Source organism: Colobus angolensis, unplaced genomic scaffold (assembly GCF_000951035.1).
Source record: "Colobus angolensis palliatus isolate OR3802 unplaced genomic scaffold, Cang.pa_1.0 Scaffold157, whole genome shotgun sequence".
NCBI classification, from domain to species: domain Eukaryota; kingdom Metazoa; phylum Chordata; class Mammalia; order Primates; family Cercopithecidae; genus Colobus; species Colobus angolensis.
Genome location: NW_012114677.1, coordinates 1,038,738 through 1,056,767, shown reverse-complemented (window position 1 = coordinate 1,056,767; position 18,030 = coordinate 1,038,738). Strand labels below are relative to the sequence as shown.

The following is an 18,030-nucleotide window of genomic DNA, read 5'->3' as shown; positions in this document are numbered from 1 at the left end:
TGTTCTGGAGCAAAGGAGAGCATGAAGATAATGCCACTGATGAGAGCTGGGCTCGAGGGGCATTTGAGGGAGGAAATCCTGGCTGATTGCAGTGTGCACAAGCAGGGGCAAGGGTGTCCGGGACATTACATGTGGGCGTGCAGGATGACGGGGCACGTAAAGGGCCGCCAATAGGAGAGGACAGAGTCCCCAACAGCAGGAGATCAAGCAGCCCCTCTGCCTCACAGTGAAAGGCTGAAAGCCCATAGAAACAAGCAAGACATGAATGTGTTCTAACTGTGCCCAGCATATCTGGAAAGAGGAAATGGGCTCACTTACTTCTTAAAAGACTTCCAGATTGGATCATAAAACCGAACTCTCTGCAGCATGCAAGGAACAAAGATTCTGGAAGGTTAAAAATAAAAGTGTGGGCAAGCCGGGCTCAGTGGCTCACACCAGTAATCCCAGCACTTTGGGAGGCTGAGGCGGGCAGACTGCTTGGAGTCCAGGAGTTCGAGACCAGCCTGGGCAATATAGGGAGACCCTGTCTCAATCAAAAAAACAATTGCGGGCAAAGGTATACCAACGTAAAGTCAAAGAAAAGAGTTGTTCTCAGACAAGGTGGAATTCAGGCCCCACCACTTTCAGTGACACAGAAGAAGGCTTTTTTGACACCAGAGCCACCACTGGGGATGAGATGCACCCTAAATTTAGGGCCTTCCCACTAGCCTATGGGATCCAGGAGAAAGGCCAATGAAGACAGCTGACCGTGAGTTCGCCTCTTAGTTGAAGGCAGAGATTCTGGACAGATGATGAGCATGAATTCGTCTCGTCAAAAAGAAGGACAGAATATACTGGAGGAAGTGTTTAGAAACCAAGCAGAGACTTAGAAATTAAAAAACAAAACAAAAACAAACAATAGAAATAAGTAAATCTCTTCTTACAAACCCACAACAGTGCTGTGTATTTTTCGGAGACACACGTACTGAGGCGTGAGGTCCGAGCCAGGGTGTGGACCTGTGTGTGAACAGGGGAGGAGGGGGCCTGGGACCTGTGAGGGTGTGTGCCAGCCGGCAGGGCGCACCTGAAGAGCATGGAGAGCAGTTCCTTGTGACTGAGTGGGGTTTACCCCAGGACCGCAAGGAGGGCTTAGCAACCCTATCAGTAGGTAAAGGAGGAAAACAAATCCAGGGTCATTTTCATGAACACCAGAGGCTAATTTGAGAAAATTCAAACCTATTCCTGACAAAAACTTCCCAAGAAGCCAGGACTACAACTATGTTTAGCTTGCTAAAGGACATCAGCGGCTGCCAGCTGATGCTTGGTGAGCCAGACACTTGTGGCCGGTTCAGAAATAAGTCAGGACGCTCATGCCACTCCTGTCCCCCGCTAAGGCTGCAGCAGAGCAGCAAGAGGCAAATGGTGTCTCTTGGAGAATGAGATGGCTGTGTTTGGTGATGGTCTCATGTGAGCTGTAGTGACAACAGAGAGAGGCCAGGTCCACAGGTTTTCCTCTACCCTCCTCATGTATGCAGAGCCACAAAGAGCACTGATGCATGTATGTGAATGCAGCAGGCTTCTTTGGAAAGTTTGGCAGTGTCACTGAAGGACATGAGAGATGACATGGACTAGTGGTGACACGGGCTAAGTCCCAGCTGGGAAAGGAGAGGCTGTGAGGGTGGAAATCTTCCCCAGTGCAAGCTCGTTGTAAGCGCGATAAAAATAGCAAAAACGTTTAAATATACCTGGACAGGCAACTTCAGAGTCCACGTAGAAGGAAAGATCTGCAGGTCTAGCCAGTGCTTTATCTTGAAGCCTTGCTGTGGGAAAGGTGGGCGTCCCCTGGGGGTGACAGTGCTCCCCATGGTGTTCCTGTGACTCCAGCGGGGCCCAAACCCAGGTGGATGGCCGGGGGGAGTGTGGCCAAAGCCAGGGCTAGGCAGCCCACGTACCACGCACTGATGCCTCCCCTCACACCACTTACAAAGGTCAATTCCAGATGGATTAACAGCTAGGAGAGGGGGAGATGGATGTTATAATCTGTGTGGTGGGAAAAGCTGCATGCAACTACTCAGCAAACCGAAAATGCACGAAGCAAAGGGTAAAATAGTTGCAGCTTTGTGAGAAAAGGCATTGCGCAGGGAAGATTCCCTTGGGAGCTGGGAAGCTATGGGAAAGGTTTCGACACTTTTTTTTTCTTTTTGGAGACGGAGTCTCACTCTGTCACCTAGGCTGGAGTTCAGTGGCACAGTCTCAGCTCACTGCAGCCTCTGCCTCCCAGGTTCAAGTGATTCTCCTGCCTCAGCCTCCCGAGTAGCTGGGATTACTGGTGCCCACCACCACACCTGGCTCATTTTTGTCTTTTTAGTAGAGACAGAGTTTCACCATGTTGGCCAGGCTGGTTTCAAACTCCTGGCCTCAAGTGATGCTTGACCTCCCAAAGTACTGGGATTACAGGTGTGAGCCACCGTGGCCGGCCAACACATTGTTATAAAGGGGTCTGATGTTTGGAATATCTAGGGAACATCTGTAAATCAGTTAAGATAAATAAAACAGGGTCAAGACATGGCAGGCAACCCACAGATGAAAATTGGCCTGATAAGAAGGAAGTGGCACTGGGCCCTGCTGGTAGTGGTAGGAATGTAGGTTAGACATGGTGCTGCCAGGCGTCAGGGGCCGGGGTTGTCATTGTTGGCTTTGGTGGCATGTCCCAGGTGCATGCTCCATGCTGTCCTTGTCCTGGTGTCCTGCAGAAGTGATGTGCATGCCAATGTGCATGTCGGCACCGTGGCTCAGTGCGTCATGACAAAGCATCTGCAGAGGGCGGATAGCACCCCCACTTCTGTGTTAGGGGGTGTCATGCAGGTGTTGAAGAGTGGCACTCTGGGTTGACTAGTGTATTTTATTATTGTGAAAAGCACCTTGCAGAGAACCACATTCTGGTGCCATTTCTGGTTTTAAAGGGATGGCCTGTGTGGGTATATAGAAAGGACAGGGGGCCAGCGGTCCCAGACAGGGGCACCCTGGGAGATTGCACCAGGGCTGGGTGCGTGGGCAGGTGTGTCAGAGGTGGCGTGTGAATAGTGACTCCGAAGCCTACTGCTTCCTGGGACCATGAGACAGCTAGCTTATGGATGTCCGTATGCCTGTATTTATCTATTCATACACGTGGTTTTGCGTGAACACATGACCATTATGCTTTATGTGGCCTTTTGATTCTCCCCCACGCGGTTGTGCGGTGGATCTGGCGGCTCCTCGGGTGGAGGCCGGGGCTGTCCGTCCCCCGCTGCTGGGTGGATATATTGTTTCCAGTTCCTGCCTTTGGCCTCCAGATACCTGGATTTCAGTGGATCAGTTCTAGACCACATTGTGCTTGCATTTGTGATTCCCAGGGCTCTTTATCAGATTGCTCTCTCGAAAGCCTTCCTGCCAGCCCTGCGGCCACCCCCTCATCTCAGCCAACGTGACATCAGCGCCATGGGTGCAAAGTCAGAGCGCACTGTCACTCTGATCTGCGTTTCTCCACCTTTGCCTGGATTTGCTCTTTGTGAATTGTTTCTTTGCATCCCTTGCTGGTTTTTTGGTTGGGTGAGTTTTTGCTCTTGTTGCCCAGGCTGGAGTGCAATGTCGTAATCTCCACTCTGTGTAACCTCTGCCTCCCGGGTTCAAGTGATTCTCCTGCCTCAGCCTCCCGAGTAGCTGGGATTACAGGCGCATACCACCATGCCCAGCTAATTTTTTTTGTATTTTTAGTAGAGATGGGGGTTCACCATGTTGGCTAGTCTGGTCTCAAATTCCTGACCTCAGGTGATCTGCCCGCCTCAGCCTCCCAAAGTGCTGGGATTACAGGTGTGAGCCACCACACCCAGCCAGGGTGAGTCTTGTTCTTGTCCTTGAGTGCCACTTGGCTAGGCTGTTGGTGTTGACCTTAGCTCCCTTGTTTGCCATCATGGAGGATGCTGGGAGCTCCGGCTCCCTGTCCTGTCCTTCTGGGCGCTCACTAAGGCTCGGTCCTTTCCATGTGGTCCTGACCTGTCCTCTGTGAGCAAGAGAAACAGGGCTGGTTTGGGGGTGTCCTGTCTCAGTGGACACGGGACACCACGGTTTTCCGTACAACAAGGAACACAACTTGTTCAATGTGCCTTATGATGGTGAAAATTCCCTTTAAAAATAACACGATTGCTAACACTTGATCTCGTATATCGCTTGACTTTCCAGGACCGTATAATTGACGCTGGCCCCAAAGGAAACTACTCTCGATTTATGAATCACAGCTGCCAGCCCAACTGTGAGACCCTCAAGTGGACAGTGAACGGGGACACTCGTGTGGGCCTGTTTGCCGTCTGCGACATTCCTGCAGGTACAAGCTCTGGGGACCCTGTGTGGGGCTCCTGGCTATGGGGACACTCGCGTGGGTCTGTTTGCCGTCTGCGGCGTTCCTGCAGGTACAAGCTCCAGACCCTGTGTGGGGCTCTGGCTATGGGGGCAGAGTGGCCATTGCTGCGAGCTGCGTGGGGCTGGACTGGAAAGGCTCTGGGGGAGGTGGGTGCTAATGTGGAGTCTCTTTTGGTTTGAATGTCTTCTACCAAACAAAATTGAAAGGCCATGGATCAAGCCAGTACAGATACGAAAATAATAAGAGTATTTTTGTTGACCTAATATACTTAGGTCAATGCCCCTTAGTGTTTGAAGAGAAAGGCAGGTGTTTCCAATTTGGGGTCTGTCTTCTCTTCTCCCAGGGACGGAGCTGACTTTTAACTACAACCTCGATTGTTTGGGCAATGAAAAAACGGTCTGTCGGTGTGGAGCCTCCAATTGCAGTGGATTCCTCGGGGATAGACCAAAGGTAAGGCTGTGATGCCCTCCTTCCGCCCAGGCTCTGTGTTGGCATTTTGCACCCCTGGAGACATGTGCCTCACCATGAACAGTGGCCTCCTCCAGGCAGGCTTGTTGCTGGACAGGTGGGAGCGAGGTCCCTGCTGTGGGCTGGGGAGGATGGCTCCCCAAGTAGGGCACAACAGTGCCTCTCAACAAAGGCCAGTTGTTAAGAGTTCCTCACTGAGAGTGTTTCCCAGGTCTGCCAGAACAATGCCCCACAGACGCAGGGCTTAACAGGAGCCTATCGTTTCTCAGTTCTGGGGGCCAGAAGTCTGAAGTCAGGGTGTGGGCAGGGCTGTGCGCCCTCCGAAGCCTCCTCAGGAGGCTCCTTCCCAGGCCTGTCTCCCGTTCCTGGTGGCGGCCACAGCCCTTGCCGCTCCTTGGCTTGTGGCAGCACCGCCCAACTGTTCTCCCTGCGAACATGACTGTTGACTTGACCTTCTTATAAGAGCACTGGTCCTGTTGACTTAGGGCCTGCCCTACTACTGTGTGACCCCATCTTAACAGATCTCATTGACAATGACCCTATTTCCAAATACAGTCACCTTCCAAGGTTCCAGGAAGGACAGAGATTTGGGGGGGGCACTCTTGCACCCCTTCCCTGTGCTGTGTAGAACCTGGGCCTGAAAGCCTGACAGTGGCACCAGCTCGGCCCTGAGCCGGTGTCTGTCCTCAGCCTTGTTGCTGAGGACAGTCACTGCACTCAGGTCACTGCCACCCGCCTGTGTCCACGTTCCCGTGGAATTTCCCAGTGAGGAGACCCCGGGTGGTGGGCAGGAACTGTTATGCCTGTGGTGGCCTTCTTTGCTCGTGGGTCCCATCAGCAGATCCTGGAGCTGCGTGTCTGCTGAGATGCATCATTGCAGGCTTCCAACAAAGCTCACTCTAGGCGTAGTCTTTGTTCAGCTTTTTCACGCTGAGTTGAGTGAGTCTAAGGATGTCTGGGGAGCACGGGGAGGACACTCCTCTCCTCCCCTCTTCGTGTTGGGCACCTGCAGAGATCTCTGAAGTTTCCGGATTGTAACTTGCTCTTCTGCCCTCTCTTTCTGTTTGCTTCAGCCTGTGTAATTCTTTCTGGTGATCTGTGCTTAATTCTTGACTCTAGACCTCAACGACCCTTTCTTCAGAGGAAAAGGGCAAAAAGACCAAGAAGAAAACCAGGCGGCGCAGAGCAAAAGGGGAAGGGAAGAGGCAGTCGGAGGACGAGTGCTTCCGCTGTGGCGATGGTGGGCAGCTGGTGCTGTGTGACCGCAAGTTCTGCACCAAGGCCTACCACCTGTCCTGCCTGGGCCTTGGCAAGCGGCCCTTCGGTGGGTGTGCAGCCTCATGGTGGCTTGGGGCTGTGTCTGTGTGGCAGGCTCCTGATGGTGGCTCCTGCTGCCACTTTTCCTGCTGACCAGGCCTCATCTGGGTGCAGGCGCATCAGGCACTCATGCAGCCAAGGCCCTGATCCAGGGTGGCAGAGCCTTTGTTCCACCAGCCGCACATTCTAGATCTCTGCATCGAGCAGAGAAGATATGTGGTGACGGGGTAGCCCCTGGAACCTCCAGGAGGGATTCAGGCAGCCTGAGGCCCAGCTGCAGAATTGGGGCTCTCATCCATGCCGTGGGGGCGGGGCGGCCAGGAAGGAGGCGGCCCTGGGAACTAAAGCCCCTCCTAGGAGAAAGGCCTCTACAGCAGCCCCAGCACCTGCGTCCCTCTGACAGCTCAGAGGGGTCTGGCCTGGCTGCACTACACTGGGAATGGAGGGGCCCAGAGCCCCTGTCCTGGATGCGCAGGGCAGGCTGTCCCCAGAGACACCTGTGCACCAGGAGGCACCGCTGGTTGACGAGCTGCAGATCTGGCTCCGTTTGAAGGAAAGTAGAGTGGGCTCCACCTTCCAGCACCACGCATTTCAGAGATGACAGGCGCCAGTGGGAAAACAGTAGCGTCTTGTTGCACTTGGTGATGAGACAGTCTGAGAAATGGGTCGTGAGATGACTCTGGTGCTGCACAAACATCATGGCTCACACCTAAGGGTGCAGCCGCCTCCGTTACAATCTTGCAGTGTGTCGCCATGGGGCTCATGACTGTGGAATCACAGAAGAAAAATTAAAAGGCCCTTACCCAAAACAAGAAACCAAAAAGAGGCCGGGTGCGGTGGCTCACGCCTGTAATCCCAGCACTTTGGGAGGCCAAGGTGAGCAGATCACCTGAGGTCAGGAGTTCGAGACCAGCCTGACCAACATGGTGAAACCCTGTCTCTACTAAAAATACAAAAATTAGACTGGTGTGATGGCACGCACCTGTAATCCCAGCTATTCGGGAGGCTGAGGCAGGAGAAATACTTGAACCCGGGAGGTGGAGGTGGCAGTGAGGCAGTGAGCCGAGATTGCAGAGAGCCGAGATAGTGCCATTGCACTCCAGCCTGGGTGACGGAGCAAGACTCCATCCCAAACCAAAAAAACTACAAAAAGAAAATCCAGGCCAGGCATGGGGGCTCATGCCTCTAAACCCAGCACTTTGGGGAGGCCAAGGTGGGTGGATCACTTGAGGCCAGGAGTTTGAGAGCAGCCTGGCCAACATGGTGAAACCCAATCTTTCTAAACATACAAAAATTAGCTGGTCGTGCTGGCGGGTGCCTGTAATCCTGGCTACTTGGAAGGCTGAGGCAGAATCGCTTGAACGCGAGAGATGGAGGCTGCAGTGAGCCAAGATCGTGCCACTGCTCTCCAGCCTGGGCGACAGAGCTAGACTCCATCTCAAAAAAAAAAAAAAAAGAATTCAGATATTTGTGTAAAAAACATTTTTGTATGGTAAAGATGACACACGATAGAGAAAAGTGTTGGCCATGGGTGTGAGAGGGTGGTCCGTAACCTGACAGAGCCTTTACAGAGTCATGCCAGAAAGATGAATACCCAAGTTGAAAATCAGTCCCTTGGGAGAGGGCAGGTTGCATGAAAATGAGCAAAGCAGCCCCTGCCTGTCCAGGCGGGGCCGGGGGATACTCCCGCACCCAGCACAGCTCCTCTCTCAGTTGCTGAAACATAAAGAGGCGTTAACAGGTGGTCCTTAGGGGCCTGGCAGGTACTGTGGAGTCAACAGGCCCTGCCAGGGAGCCCGCCTGGACTGCAGTGGAGACAGTTTGTCTGCCCATCCTGTTAGCTGGAGCCAGCACTGTTTTAATTTGTGTTCACTTGACCTGACAGTCGTAAGTCATCTTCAACTATGAGAATGCTGAAGTTGTGATTCCATCACTTCTGTGTGCTCATCTCCTGTGTTCTGTTGCAGGGAAGTGGGAATGTCCTTGGCATCATTGTGACGTGTGTGGCAAACCTTCAACTTCATTTTGCCACTTCTGCCCCAACTCATTCTGTAAGGAGCACCAGGACGGGACAGCCTTCAGCTGCACCCCGGACGGGCGGTCCTACTGCTGTGAGCATGACTTAGGGGCGGCATCGATCAGGAGCGCCAAGACTGAGAAGCCCCCGCCAGAGCCAGGGAAGCCAAAGGGGAAGAGGCGGCGGCGGAGGGGCTGGCGGAGAGTCACGGAGGGCAAATAGCGCCAGGCGGCAGCTTGGCCGGATCCACGGGCGGTGTAGGGCGGCCGGCCCTGCCTGCGGGAGAGGGCGAGCATGAACTGGCCCAGAGGACCCAGCTCAAGCCGCCAGGACACAGACGTACAGGCCTCCTCGGGAGGGAGCGCCTCCCCACCACTGAGCCATCCTCAGCAGCGTCTGCTGCGTCTGCACTGATGACCGTCTGAGCCCAGCTCAGCGTTCCTGGACAAACAGCCTCACTCCTCAGCGTTACCGCCACACTTGAATTTCTCAGAATGTCAAGGTTCCCTCCCACTCTTATTTTTTTAGGTTAAAGTTAATTGGCATATGGAATGTTTTAATCTCCTCTGAAATGTGTAGCGTAGGCTTTTCCCGAGGGTCGCTAGAAACTCGGCTTCGCGTTGCTCTGCTTCTGCTTTCAGCGCCGTCGCCACTCAGGAGAGGCCAGGTAAGGCCCGTGCGAGCACTGACCCTGGATTCCTCGAAACCGCCATTGTGATCATTACTCTGCTCTTTGGAAATGGCTGTATCATTTTTTTGTACTAATGTGAATTGTTCCTCAGAAATGCTTCTTTTCCATCCTAGTGAGAAGCTGGCCACGCAGGTGGTGGCAGCAATGGTGTTGTAAGATTTCCTCCCGTAGTTTTTTCTCCTCATGGATTTGAATGAAATGCCAATAACACCTCCACTTCAACGTGTAGTTCCCGCGGAGCACTTTCGAGGCCTGGCTGGGTTGGGCCACGTCTCACCTGGGCCTATCTTCTGAACTCGCTAGGTTCTTATCAACATTTGGGGGAGAACTTTGTATATTTTTTTCATTTGGCTTTTCTTTACCAGTTTCTGATTTTTATTCTCAATATATTTTTGCTAAACCTATTTCACAAATCACCACCGACTGAAATGTGTCTTTACTGATGCGACCCTGAGTTCCATGGCGAAAGGAGTGACTTCTGCAGGGCCTGAGACCACATTCCGCTTAGAGCACAGGAAGTGACAACTTAGGGAGCCCCGCAGGGCGCTGCAGGCCCCAGGGACCACAGCACATGGGTCTAAAGAGAGACCCAGAGTCTACCCTCCTGCCACCCAGAGTGGCTTCCATCTCAGCACTCTGGATCTGTTGATGGAAGACGCAGACTGCTGATCACAGTCGCCCTCCGCCAGGGCATCCACTGAGAGGTGTGGTCGTGGGGGTGGAGGCCTGCCTGGCAGGTGTGTGTGCCTCGCCCGTGTGTCATGGGCACTGGTCTAGGCCAGGTCTGACGCCCGCTTTCCTGTGAGGTTTCACTTTAGTTTTTAAAAGGTCCAGTTTTACAAAGTGAGACCTATCTGAGTACTACGTATGTTGTAAGAATTGGTTCTTTCTTGAGGGACCCTCGACCCTGGGAAGTTTGGAGCACCCTGAGAAGGGGGCACGGTGTGTGCCTCTGCCCATGTGCCCTGAGGGGCTGCTTGTCTGGGAGGGAGGAGGGAGAGAACATTCAGCAGTAGGTGCTTTTTTTATGGCCTTTTCTTAAAATAACCTACGGAGGACACATGCATATTGCAGAGAAGTTTACAAAACTCCCCTTGAAAACTGCTGCTGAGGCTCCTGTTCATTTTCTGTGGCATCTTTTATGCCTTGGTAAACTGCAGTGTCTTTGGACCTGAGACTGGCTAGTCTGTGGTTTTGTGACCTGTAAGCGTGGGGTTTGGGGTGTGTGGCCTACAGGGTCCCACGCCTCCCTGAGCACTGACTGGAAGTTTCACTGACTGGTGGCTGTCCCTTCTCCCATCACAGTCCGCAGCAAAGTTAACTACACAGAGGAGCCAGGGGAAACGAGCTGAGAGGCCACTGACTTGCTCGTGTGGCCGTGGCCTCTGAGATGCACTCGCTGGTTAAGATGGGGTGGGAGTGCTTTCCAGTTCGGACTCTTAACTTCTCTCAAATTGTCCTAAGAAAATACTGGATCGGCTCATAGATTTATGCTCCTTATACCCTAACCTGGAAGGTTGTTATAGGGACAGGCCGGGCAGTGTCCCCACATACACGTATGGCCCTGGCCTTTATAGAATCTAAGGCTCCAGGACCCTGCTGTCATTTGCCCGAAAAATCCTTTCCGGCAGCTAAGGGACTAATAATGCTTACGTTAAAACATCAGAATCGGCTTTGCAGTGCACTTTGGGGAGCAGATATTAACTTATTTTTGTGTTTGACAGTAGTGAAATATTGTGACTTTTAATCGCTTTGATAATACTTCCAAATTATTTTATGATCTTTCTGAAGGAAATACTGCAAAAATTTTAAATATGGTTCCTCCCCCTTTCCAAAACCTGTTCAACTAATGAGCAAATAACACTAACTTTGAATGTCTCTAGAATACCCATTGATCACTCGGTGGAGCCAGGCTTTGGGGTAGCGGCCCTGAGCTTGCAGGGCTTCTCTCCACTGCGGCTGGCCAGGCCCCAGCTGTGACTGTGGGTGTGGTTGGCTCTCGGCCCTGCCCAGCTTTGTTATGAGGATGCCGTGGCTTCCTGATCATCGGCTTCAATTCTTTGTCATTAATGTGAAGCAAAACACAAAAACTGCCCCAATCCCTCAGGATTCCTTGGCATCCGAAGCCAAGATCTGTACCTAAACCCATACCCACCTGTGTGTGCTCACAGGGCATGTGTTCGATTGGGCAGCTTAAAACGTGGTCACCTGTGGGGGAAACTCTTCAGGCACCTGAAGTGAGAACCCAGCTGTCCGTCCTCAGGCCAGCCTTTCTTTCGGGGACACCCGTCCGCGGCTGTCTGGGTCCCCTTCGTGGTGTTTGTCTTGACGTCTAAACCCCGGTGTGCGCAGTGCCCATCTTCCAGAACTACCTTATTTTCAAGAATTAAATCTGTTTTATAATTCAAGTTAATGCAAATGACTGTCAGTTGCCAAATATCTTGATCCTATGAGTGTAGTTGATGACTGTTAGTCAGTAGAGTAAAATGCTGTGTCCACGGGGTGTCACGGCCTCACCAGACCCTGTTGAGGTGTGAAATGCCCTGTCAGAAATTAAATACAAACTTCAATGTGCCTATTGGTGTCTAAACTTCATACAATATACGGTCAGATTCCTTTTAGGAATACTGGGTGCTGTCACCAGGTTTGATAGTTAGACTTAAAAACTTGAAATTCACTTTTGGGGGGATGTACTGAAATAGAGATTTGAGACTTGCCAGTTGGGGGAAAATAGCATTTAAAATGGAAAGCTGTGTTTGGAAAATTGTGTATGAGTATTTTTGTATTAAAAACATTTTAAAGGCTTTTTTTCTTAAATTATTTTACATGGGATTGTTTGATTTTTTATTTCCAGTTACTTTGACTTGCAGAGCATTGGGCGTGGCGCTGATGCCTCCGATGGGTGGGGCTCCCTGTCCTGACCATGTCATTTTGCCTTTGACCTGACCCGCTGGGGAGAGGCAGTGCCATCTTGGGAAGTATAACAAATACTGGAAATAGCAGGCGTAACTGACTTTGGAAAAATGCTTTCTTCTTTCAGAAATCATTTGCTTCCCAAATTCCCATTAAAGGCGAAATGGTCTGGAGAGAAGGAACCACTGCTGTCCCGCAGCCCTGCAGTCGACTGAGCCGGGTGGTCCCCAGGCCTGCAGCCAAGTCAAGTGAGCGCCCCGAGGGCTGACCCTACCTGTTCCTCACCCTGTGGGCCAGGGTGTCCTAGGAAGACCCCAGCCCTGGACCACCCCATCCTGACGGCCGCCTTAGGGAGGGACTGGGTCCTCGGAGCAGGGAGGAGGACAAGCTGGCCCCAAACACAGCTATGGTGGCTTTCTTTAGAAAAGCTAAACTTTAATGGTTCAGATAGTTTTACAATGAAAATAGGTACCCAAATACTGTCTTAAATGTCCACAACTGTACAAAAGATGAATACAAAACTCCCAGGCAGGCACTGGCAGGGGACAAGGCCTGCCGTCTCCCACACACTGGTGTGGTCAGGTGTCCCTGCCCCACCCCCAGTACCACTGTGCCAAGGGCACTGCCCCAGCGAGGAAAATAGAAAAGATTTTAAAAAGTAAGAGTCTAACAGGCAGAGCTGTCACTAAAATTAGGAAGTTGTAACTTTTTTGGTTAATTTACTACATTCAAAAATGTAACGTTGAGTCCAAAAAGTGTCTTAAATCACACAAAAAGGAACCCATATTAAAATTTTAAAAATAAGCCCAAAACACCCCCAGAGAAATGCATCCAGAACTTAAAACAGGCTGGGTCAGCAGCAGAGCGGTGGCTGGGGCACCTGTGGGCCAGGTGTCCGCTGTCTGGTTACTTTAAGCCGGCAAAGCCATCGTCCCTTGGAGCCCCCAAGTGAGGACCAGCTGTGAGGCAGGCGGCCCTAGGACACGTTGGTCATGGGCTTGTACTTCTTGAAGCGCGTCCACTGACCCGTGGCGTAGTTCATCTCGAACACTGTGTCCACCAGCATGGTTGTGCTGCCCTGGCCATCCGCCTTGGGCAGGTCCTCCGTGTGCTCGCTCAGCTTGATCTGGATCACGTCCCCCTGCTCCTGGCATGGGTTCTCTGCAGAGAGCAGGAGCTGCTGGGTGGGTGTCTGGGGCCAAAGAGCCCGCCCCCCACCCAGCCCGGTGCACCCCCGGGCCCTGCCTAATGAACACACCTCGGGAGCCGGCCATGAAGCCCAGGATGAGGGCCTTCTCGGGCCGTGTCACTTTGTTGGCCGTCTTGAACATCTCCTGGGCAGCGAACATCTGCTCTCTCTACAGGGGAGAGAGGGGTGTGGGTGCCGAGGCCCCACCAGGACTACCTCCTGCATCCCCCTGCAGGCACTGTGGCAGCCCCATGCCACAGCAGGTGACCAGGGCCATACCACCTACCTGGTGGCCTGTGGGCCCCGCCAGGGTACACCTACCGTGAGGGACAGGTTCTTCTTAGGCTGCTGCTGGGCAGGGGCCTGGGTCTGCGGGGCCACCATGGCAACCGGGGGTGTCTGAGTGGTAGGGGCGACAGCCGGAGGTGTGGCGGGTGTGAGAGGCGAGGTGGGCGCTGCAGGCGTGGGTGTGGCAGGGCTCAGGCCGCTGTTGTACATGGGTGCCCGTTGCTTGAACTGCGCTGGCAGCGTGGGGCTCGGGGTGCTGGGCTCCTCTGGTGGGCGGCTGGCTTCTCGGGAGGACGGGGCTGCAGGTAGACCGGGGCCTGGTGAGGGGGCTGGACCCCTACCCTGTTCCCAAACCCTAGTGCTCCGGGAGGTGACAGGCTCAGCTCCCCTTCTCTGTCCTGCTACCCTCTGACGAGAACTCCCTATGGCCCCCAGCCAGGGCACAGGCCCAGGAGCCCCACTCAGAGGAGCAAGGCCAGTGGTCTCAGGCCTTTCCAGACCCGCAGATAACATGTCTGGACTCTGGCCAGCTGCTGGCCTGCAGCAGGTCCCCATACCACAGGCCCTGGTGGGACGAGAGGAAGGCCGAATCCTCAAGCCCCTGGGGCCCAGGACCTGGCCTGAGGTGCTGTGAGCCTGGCAGTGCCCTCCAACCGGGGGGGATGGCCCTCGGCTCCCCTCCCGCCTACCTAGCAACAATAGCTGGGTCACCTGGCAGAAGACCCTTGCCAGCCCCATCCCCTTCCTGCGGTGTCCTGGGGCAGCTGTCTGTGCCCAGGACGGGCAGGGCAGGGCAAAGCAGCTGGTTTGTGTCGTGGAGCTCAAGGTGACAAGCAGGGCATCTGTCTCGGGGAGGGGACGACAGAGATGCAGGAGTGGGAACCGCAGCCCTGGCAGCGCCCATGGGCAAGGCCACGTCCTGGTGGGCAACTCAGCTGGTTCCAGACTGGGGCCAGCAGACTCACCTGGGGGCGTCTCGGAGCTGGGGATGTAGGAGGAGGCGGGAACCACGCTGGGCGTGGAGGGAAGGTAGCTCGTGGAGGGCAGCGCAGGCTCACTGTTCAGGGACCCAAGTTTCTGGAACACAGAGTTTAAGGTTTCTCCCAGAAGAGGCCATGCTTCCGGCATGTGCTAACTCACGGCCCGACCTGGAGCTCCACCGCCACAGGCTGTAGCCCCCCGAGCTACAGCAGGAAGGTGGAGGCCGCTCTCCAGAGCTCCCTGGGCCGGGCAAAGGGACCCCTGGCTCCTGGTGCCCCAGCAGGGTTGGGGACTGAGCGGCTCCTGTGTAGGAGAGGGGAGGGGTTGGGGAGCCCAAACTGCCCATCTCTGAGGACAGAAGAAGTGATGTTTTTTCTTACCACGAAGCATTGATATAAAAGGAAGATGCTCATGTAAAGAAACCCAGAACACGCAGCGACGGGAAGAAAGGAGCTTATTATCCCAAAGGGACCCTGCAGTGTGGCCTCCTCCAGGCCCTGGCCTCAGACGACCCACTGTAGCCTCTGTGCACCTGCTGTGCCCCATGGCTGCCTCCTACCTGCAGGCAGGGCCTGGTCTCCAGGACACCGAGGGCTCTGACCACCCAGCACCCCCACAGGCCTGTCCTGTGCCCATTCATGGCCACCTGCAAGGCAGGTACCACCAGTCCTGCCTCACAGGGGACACTGAGGCACAGGGGTGAGGAGAACTCCCCCAGCAGCCCATCCAGCAAGCGTGGGGCAGGTTCCCGCTCTGAGCCTGAGTTGGATGCCCATGTCAGGGCACAGCCCACACTGCCACTCATATACATATATATGCATAAATACAAACCGCATACATATGTACATACATATATTATCTAATAGAACACACTAGAGTGGCCACAATCAGAACAAGGGGGCACCTGCAGCGGTGCAGATGTGGGGTGTGGCCCTGAGCCCTACCTGTGTGGACACCAGGCCGGCCGCGTAGTCCGGGGTGGCGTTCTCCACCACGGTTTCCTCCTTGGCTGGCTTCTCCACCACCTCGGCATCTGTGGACAAAACAGGCGTCCTCACCAGCGCCCAGATGCATCTGCAGGCTCAGCTCGGGGCAGCGGCAGGAAAGCAAACAGCTTCCCAGGAGAGGCTGCCAAGGAGCGAGGAGAAAAGCAGGTGCCCACCCACGGAAAAGGAGCCTCGCAGGGGCACAGCCCTGCCTGCTGAGTGTGGACACGCCCCACCCCACCTGGGCAGGGCCCGCAGGGACCCCCACTGCCGCCTCCACGCAGGCCCCAATCCCCACCCAGAGTCTTCCTTCTCCTCTTCGCCTCTCGGCCAGCGCCGACCATATCCAGCTCAGAGATGTCCAGCAGCTGCCAAGACAAGCACAGCCCTGCCTTAGTGACAGCACCAGGGCACAGCAGGCCTCGGGGCGCCACAGGAGCTGGGGGACAGGCCCACCTTCACACCCCGTTCTTTCCTCAGCAGCGTCCTGGAAGGCGGGATGGGGGTCCGGTTCCCCGTGGGGCTGAAGACGCTGGGCGCCGTGGGGCTTCTGAAGGGTGCCTGCTTCGGGATGCCTTTGAGTGGGGCTGGAAGACGACAGCAACTGTCAGGGCCAGCAGCAGTGACCGGCAAACGTCCCCCACCCCTTCTAGGCTAGCGCTGCAGTGGGCAAGGGCCAAACCCCTGGCGGGCAGCGGGCAGGACCCCCAGAATCCCAGACCTCAGGGAGCAGGGGAGTGCCGGGAGCCACAGCCTCACACTTGGCCAAGACACCAAACAAAGACAGCGGCACCCCAGCCCAGCCACAGGATCTCACCCGGTGGAGTCCCTCACCAGCGCGGGGGGCTGAGCTCTGGCTCCTTCCTGTGCCTCCACAGGCAAGGGCGCGAAGCCAGGCGCCTGGGCTCGAGGACTGCCCTCCCGAGCCTTGTCCTGTCCAAGGACGCTCCTGAGGCCTACGTCATTACCCACCAGTGCCCACACACACCCTCCAGGGCATGCGTGGCTCTCATGGTGCCAGGCCCGGAGAGAGGGTGCCCGGCGGACCGTGCGGTAGCACACTGGGACAGGCTGGACACACTGCCCAACAGCTGGCCCACCCTCCCTGGGACAGCAGGTGCAGCCCCAGCCCTGGGATGCCTGGTTGGGGTGGAAGACAAGGGTCTGCTCCAGGAAGGGCAGAGGAGAGGAAGGTGGAACCTTGGCTGCGGTGGGCAGGAACGTGACCTGGGGATGGCCCCCGATGCGGGGACAACAGTCAGCAGACCCAAGATGCCTGCCTTCTACTAGGTCCCATGTGAACACTGTGCAATGATGGGAGCCCAAATAAACTAAGCCCGGCTGGTCCGGGGGCTGCATGGAGGCAGGTGCCTGCAAGGCTGCCCTTTCAGCCACACCCATCTGCAAGTTTACCCAGCTGTCTCAGCACAGGACAACACCCGTCCTGCCCTCTGGCCCCCAGGTCACTATCCAGCACCCGCTGGGGTGAGTATGCCCTGCCATGGTTCCCGGGGGCACGCGGTAGTCCTGTGACCAGGGTCCGTTCTGCTGAAGCTCACGCCCAGCCCTGAGAGCACCAATCAGGAAGGGCAGATGGAGGGTGCAGGGGCGCGGCCATGCCCTCCCCGCGGAGCCGCCCGGGAACCCAAGAGCAGCACTTGGGGCCAGGAGCCCGAGCTGGGAAGGCCGAAAGCCGCCGCTGCTGACAGCAGAGAGGCAGGGGCCAATGCTGTCCTCCCATCCGATCCCGGCCTTCCTGTCTCAGCACCCACGCATCCTCCCAGGGCGCTCCCCAAGGGGAGAAGCTGGTGCAACTGCCTCGGTGCCTTCGCTTTCCCAGGCGCTCCCAACGCTGCTGCCTGCGGGTCATTCACGTGCACCACCTCCCCAACAGGGAGCCGAGTCTCTAGGTCAAGCCCTTAGCTCTGCCCTAAAAGCAAGGCTCGCGGCACCGGGGTGGGGACCTTACTGGTGGTGTCCATCTTCCGCAGCAGCCCCCGGCCCTTGGCGTGGAAGGGCACCCCGGCGCTCCGCTTCAGCTGCTGGGCGGTCTCCGTGGCTGGAAGGAAGAGGTCACATGTGTCAGGGATCCTCAGAGCGAGAGCTCTTGGCCCTTGTAAACACATCTCTGTCAAGCAGATTCATCCGACGGCCTGAGCTGTGAACACTGCATTCTCTCTAAATGAGCAGCTGTTTCGAGCAGGGCCTGACACCAGCTCGCACATTACAACAAGTCAGAAACTCACTCAGGTGAGCAAGTTTCGGGAGCTGGGTGGCTGTGGCTGCACCTCCCAGGACCCCATGGCAGGGGAAAGCAGCAGAGAAGGAATTGAGGGGCCTCACTGGCCCCCTCCGTCGACCCGGGCCTCCCCCTGGCTCAGTGGGAGCGCCGTCCTCGCTGAGGGTCAGCAGGCATGGTCTAGACACAAAAATAGGAGGAAGAAACAAACGAAGAGATTTTCCTGACTTGGTTCGGTGAGGCTGAAGGGCCAGGGGACGAGTGCCCAAAGCAGAGCCTGAGGCCGCTGCTGGCCTCCAAAACGGACGCGTTCCACTGTGGGGTGGGGCCCAAGGGGCGAGCAGAGTCCTTCACGGACTACCCAGTGCCCCTGGGGCTGCATGGAGCCTCTTGGACAGCGCTGGGCCCTGGCTGCTGCCTGTTCCAGCCAAGACCCACGCACAGGCCGGGCGCGGTGGCTCAAGCCTGTAATCCCAGCACTTTGGGAGGCCGAGACGGGCGGATCACGAGTTCAGGAGATCAAGACCATCCTGGCTAATCCGTTGAGACCCCGTCTCTACTAAAAA

At 55.5% G+C, this 18,030-nt stretch overlaps 2 protein-coding genes across 5 annotated transcripts in view; one reads left to right on the top strand and one right to left on the bottom strand.

Moving 5' to 3' along the window:
- WHSC1 (Wolf-Hirschhorn syndrome candidate 1) overlaps positions 1 to 11,678 on the top strand; it is a 93,497-nt gene extending 81,819 nt beyond the window's left edge. For 3 of the 4 annotated variants that reach the window (XM_011936764.1, XM_011936763.1, XM_011936762.1), the window contains 4 exons: positions 4,198 to 4,339; positions 4,719 to 4,825; positions 5,963 to 6,167; positions 8,128 to 11,673. In XM_011936764.1, the coding sequence (XP_011792154.1) occupies positions 4,198 to 4,339; positions 4,719 to 4,825; positions 5,963 to 6,167; positions 8,128 to 8,399 (726 nt within the window). In that variant the 3' untranslated portion in view covers positions 8,400 to 11,673. Of the gene's footprint in view, positions 1 to 4,197; positions 4,340 to 4,718; positions 4,826 to 5,962; positions 6,168 to 8,127 lie in introns of all 4 variants that reach the window. The other variant, XM_011936765.1, reaches the window with a different exon arrangement.
- Positions 11,679 to 12,397: 719 nt separating this feature from the next.
- The window catches only part of NELFA (negative elongation factor complex member A), a 27,050-nt gene continuing 21,417 nt past the window's right edge, over positions 12,398 to 18,030 (bottom strand). The window contains exons 3-10 of the mRNA XM_011936761.1: positions 17,195 to 17,284; positions 15,682 to 15,812; positions 15,524 to 15,593; positions 15,184 to 15,272; positions 14,224 to 14,335; positions 13,292 to 13,557; positions 13,040 to 13,139; positions 12,398 to 12,942 (exon numbers count right to left, since the gene is read on the bottom strand). Coding sequence (XP_011792151.1) covers positions 12,758 to 12,942; positions 13,040 to 13,139; positions 13,292 to 13,557; positions 14,224 to 14,335; positions 15,184 to 15,272; positions 15,524 to 15,593; positions 15,682 to 15,812; positions 17,195 to 17,284 — 1,043 coding nt within the window. The 3' untranslated portion in view covers positions 12,398 to 12,757. The remainder of the gene's footprint in view (positions 12,943 to 13,039; positions 13,140 to 13,291; positions 13,558 to 14,223; positions 14,336 to 15,183; positions 15,273 to 15,523; positions 15,594 to 15,681; positions 15,813 to 17,194; positions 17,285 to 18,030) is intronic.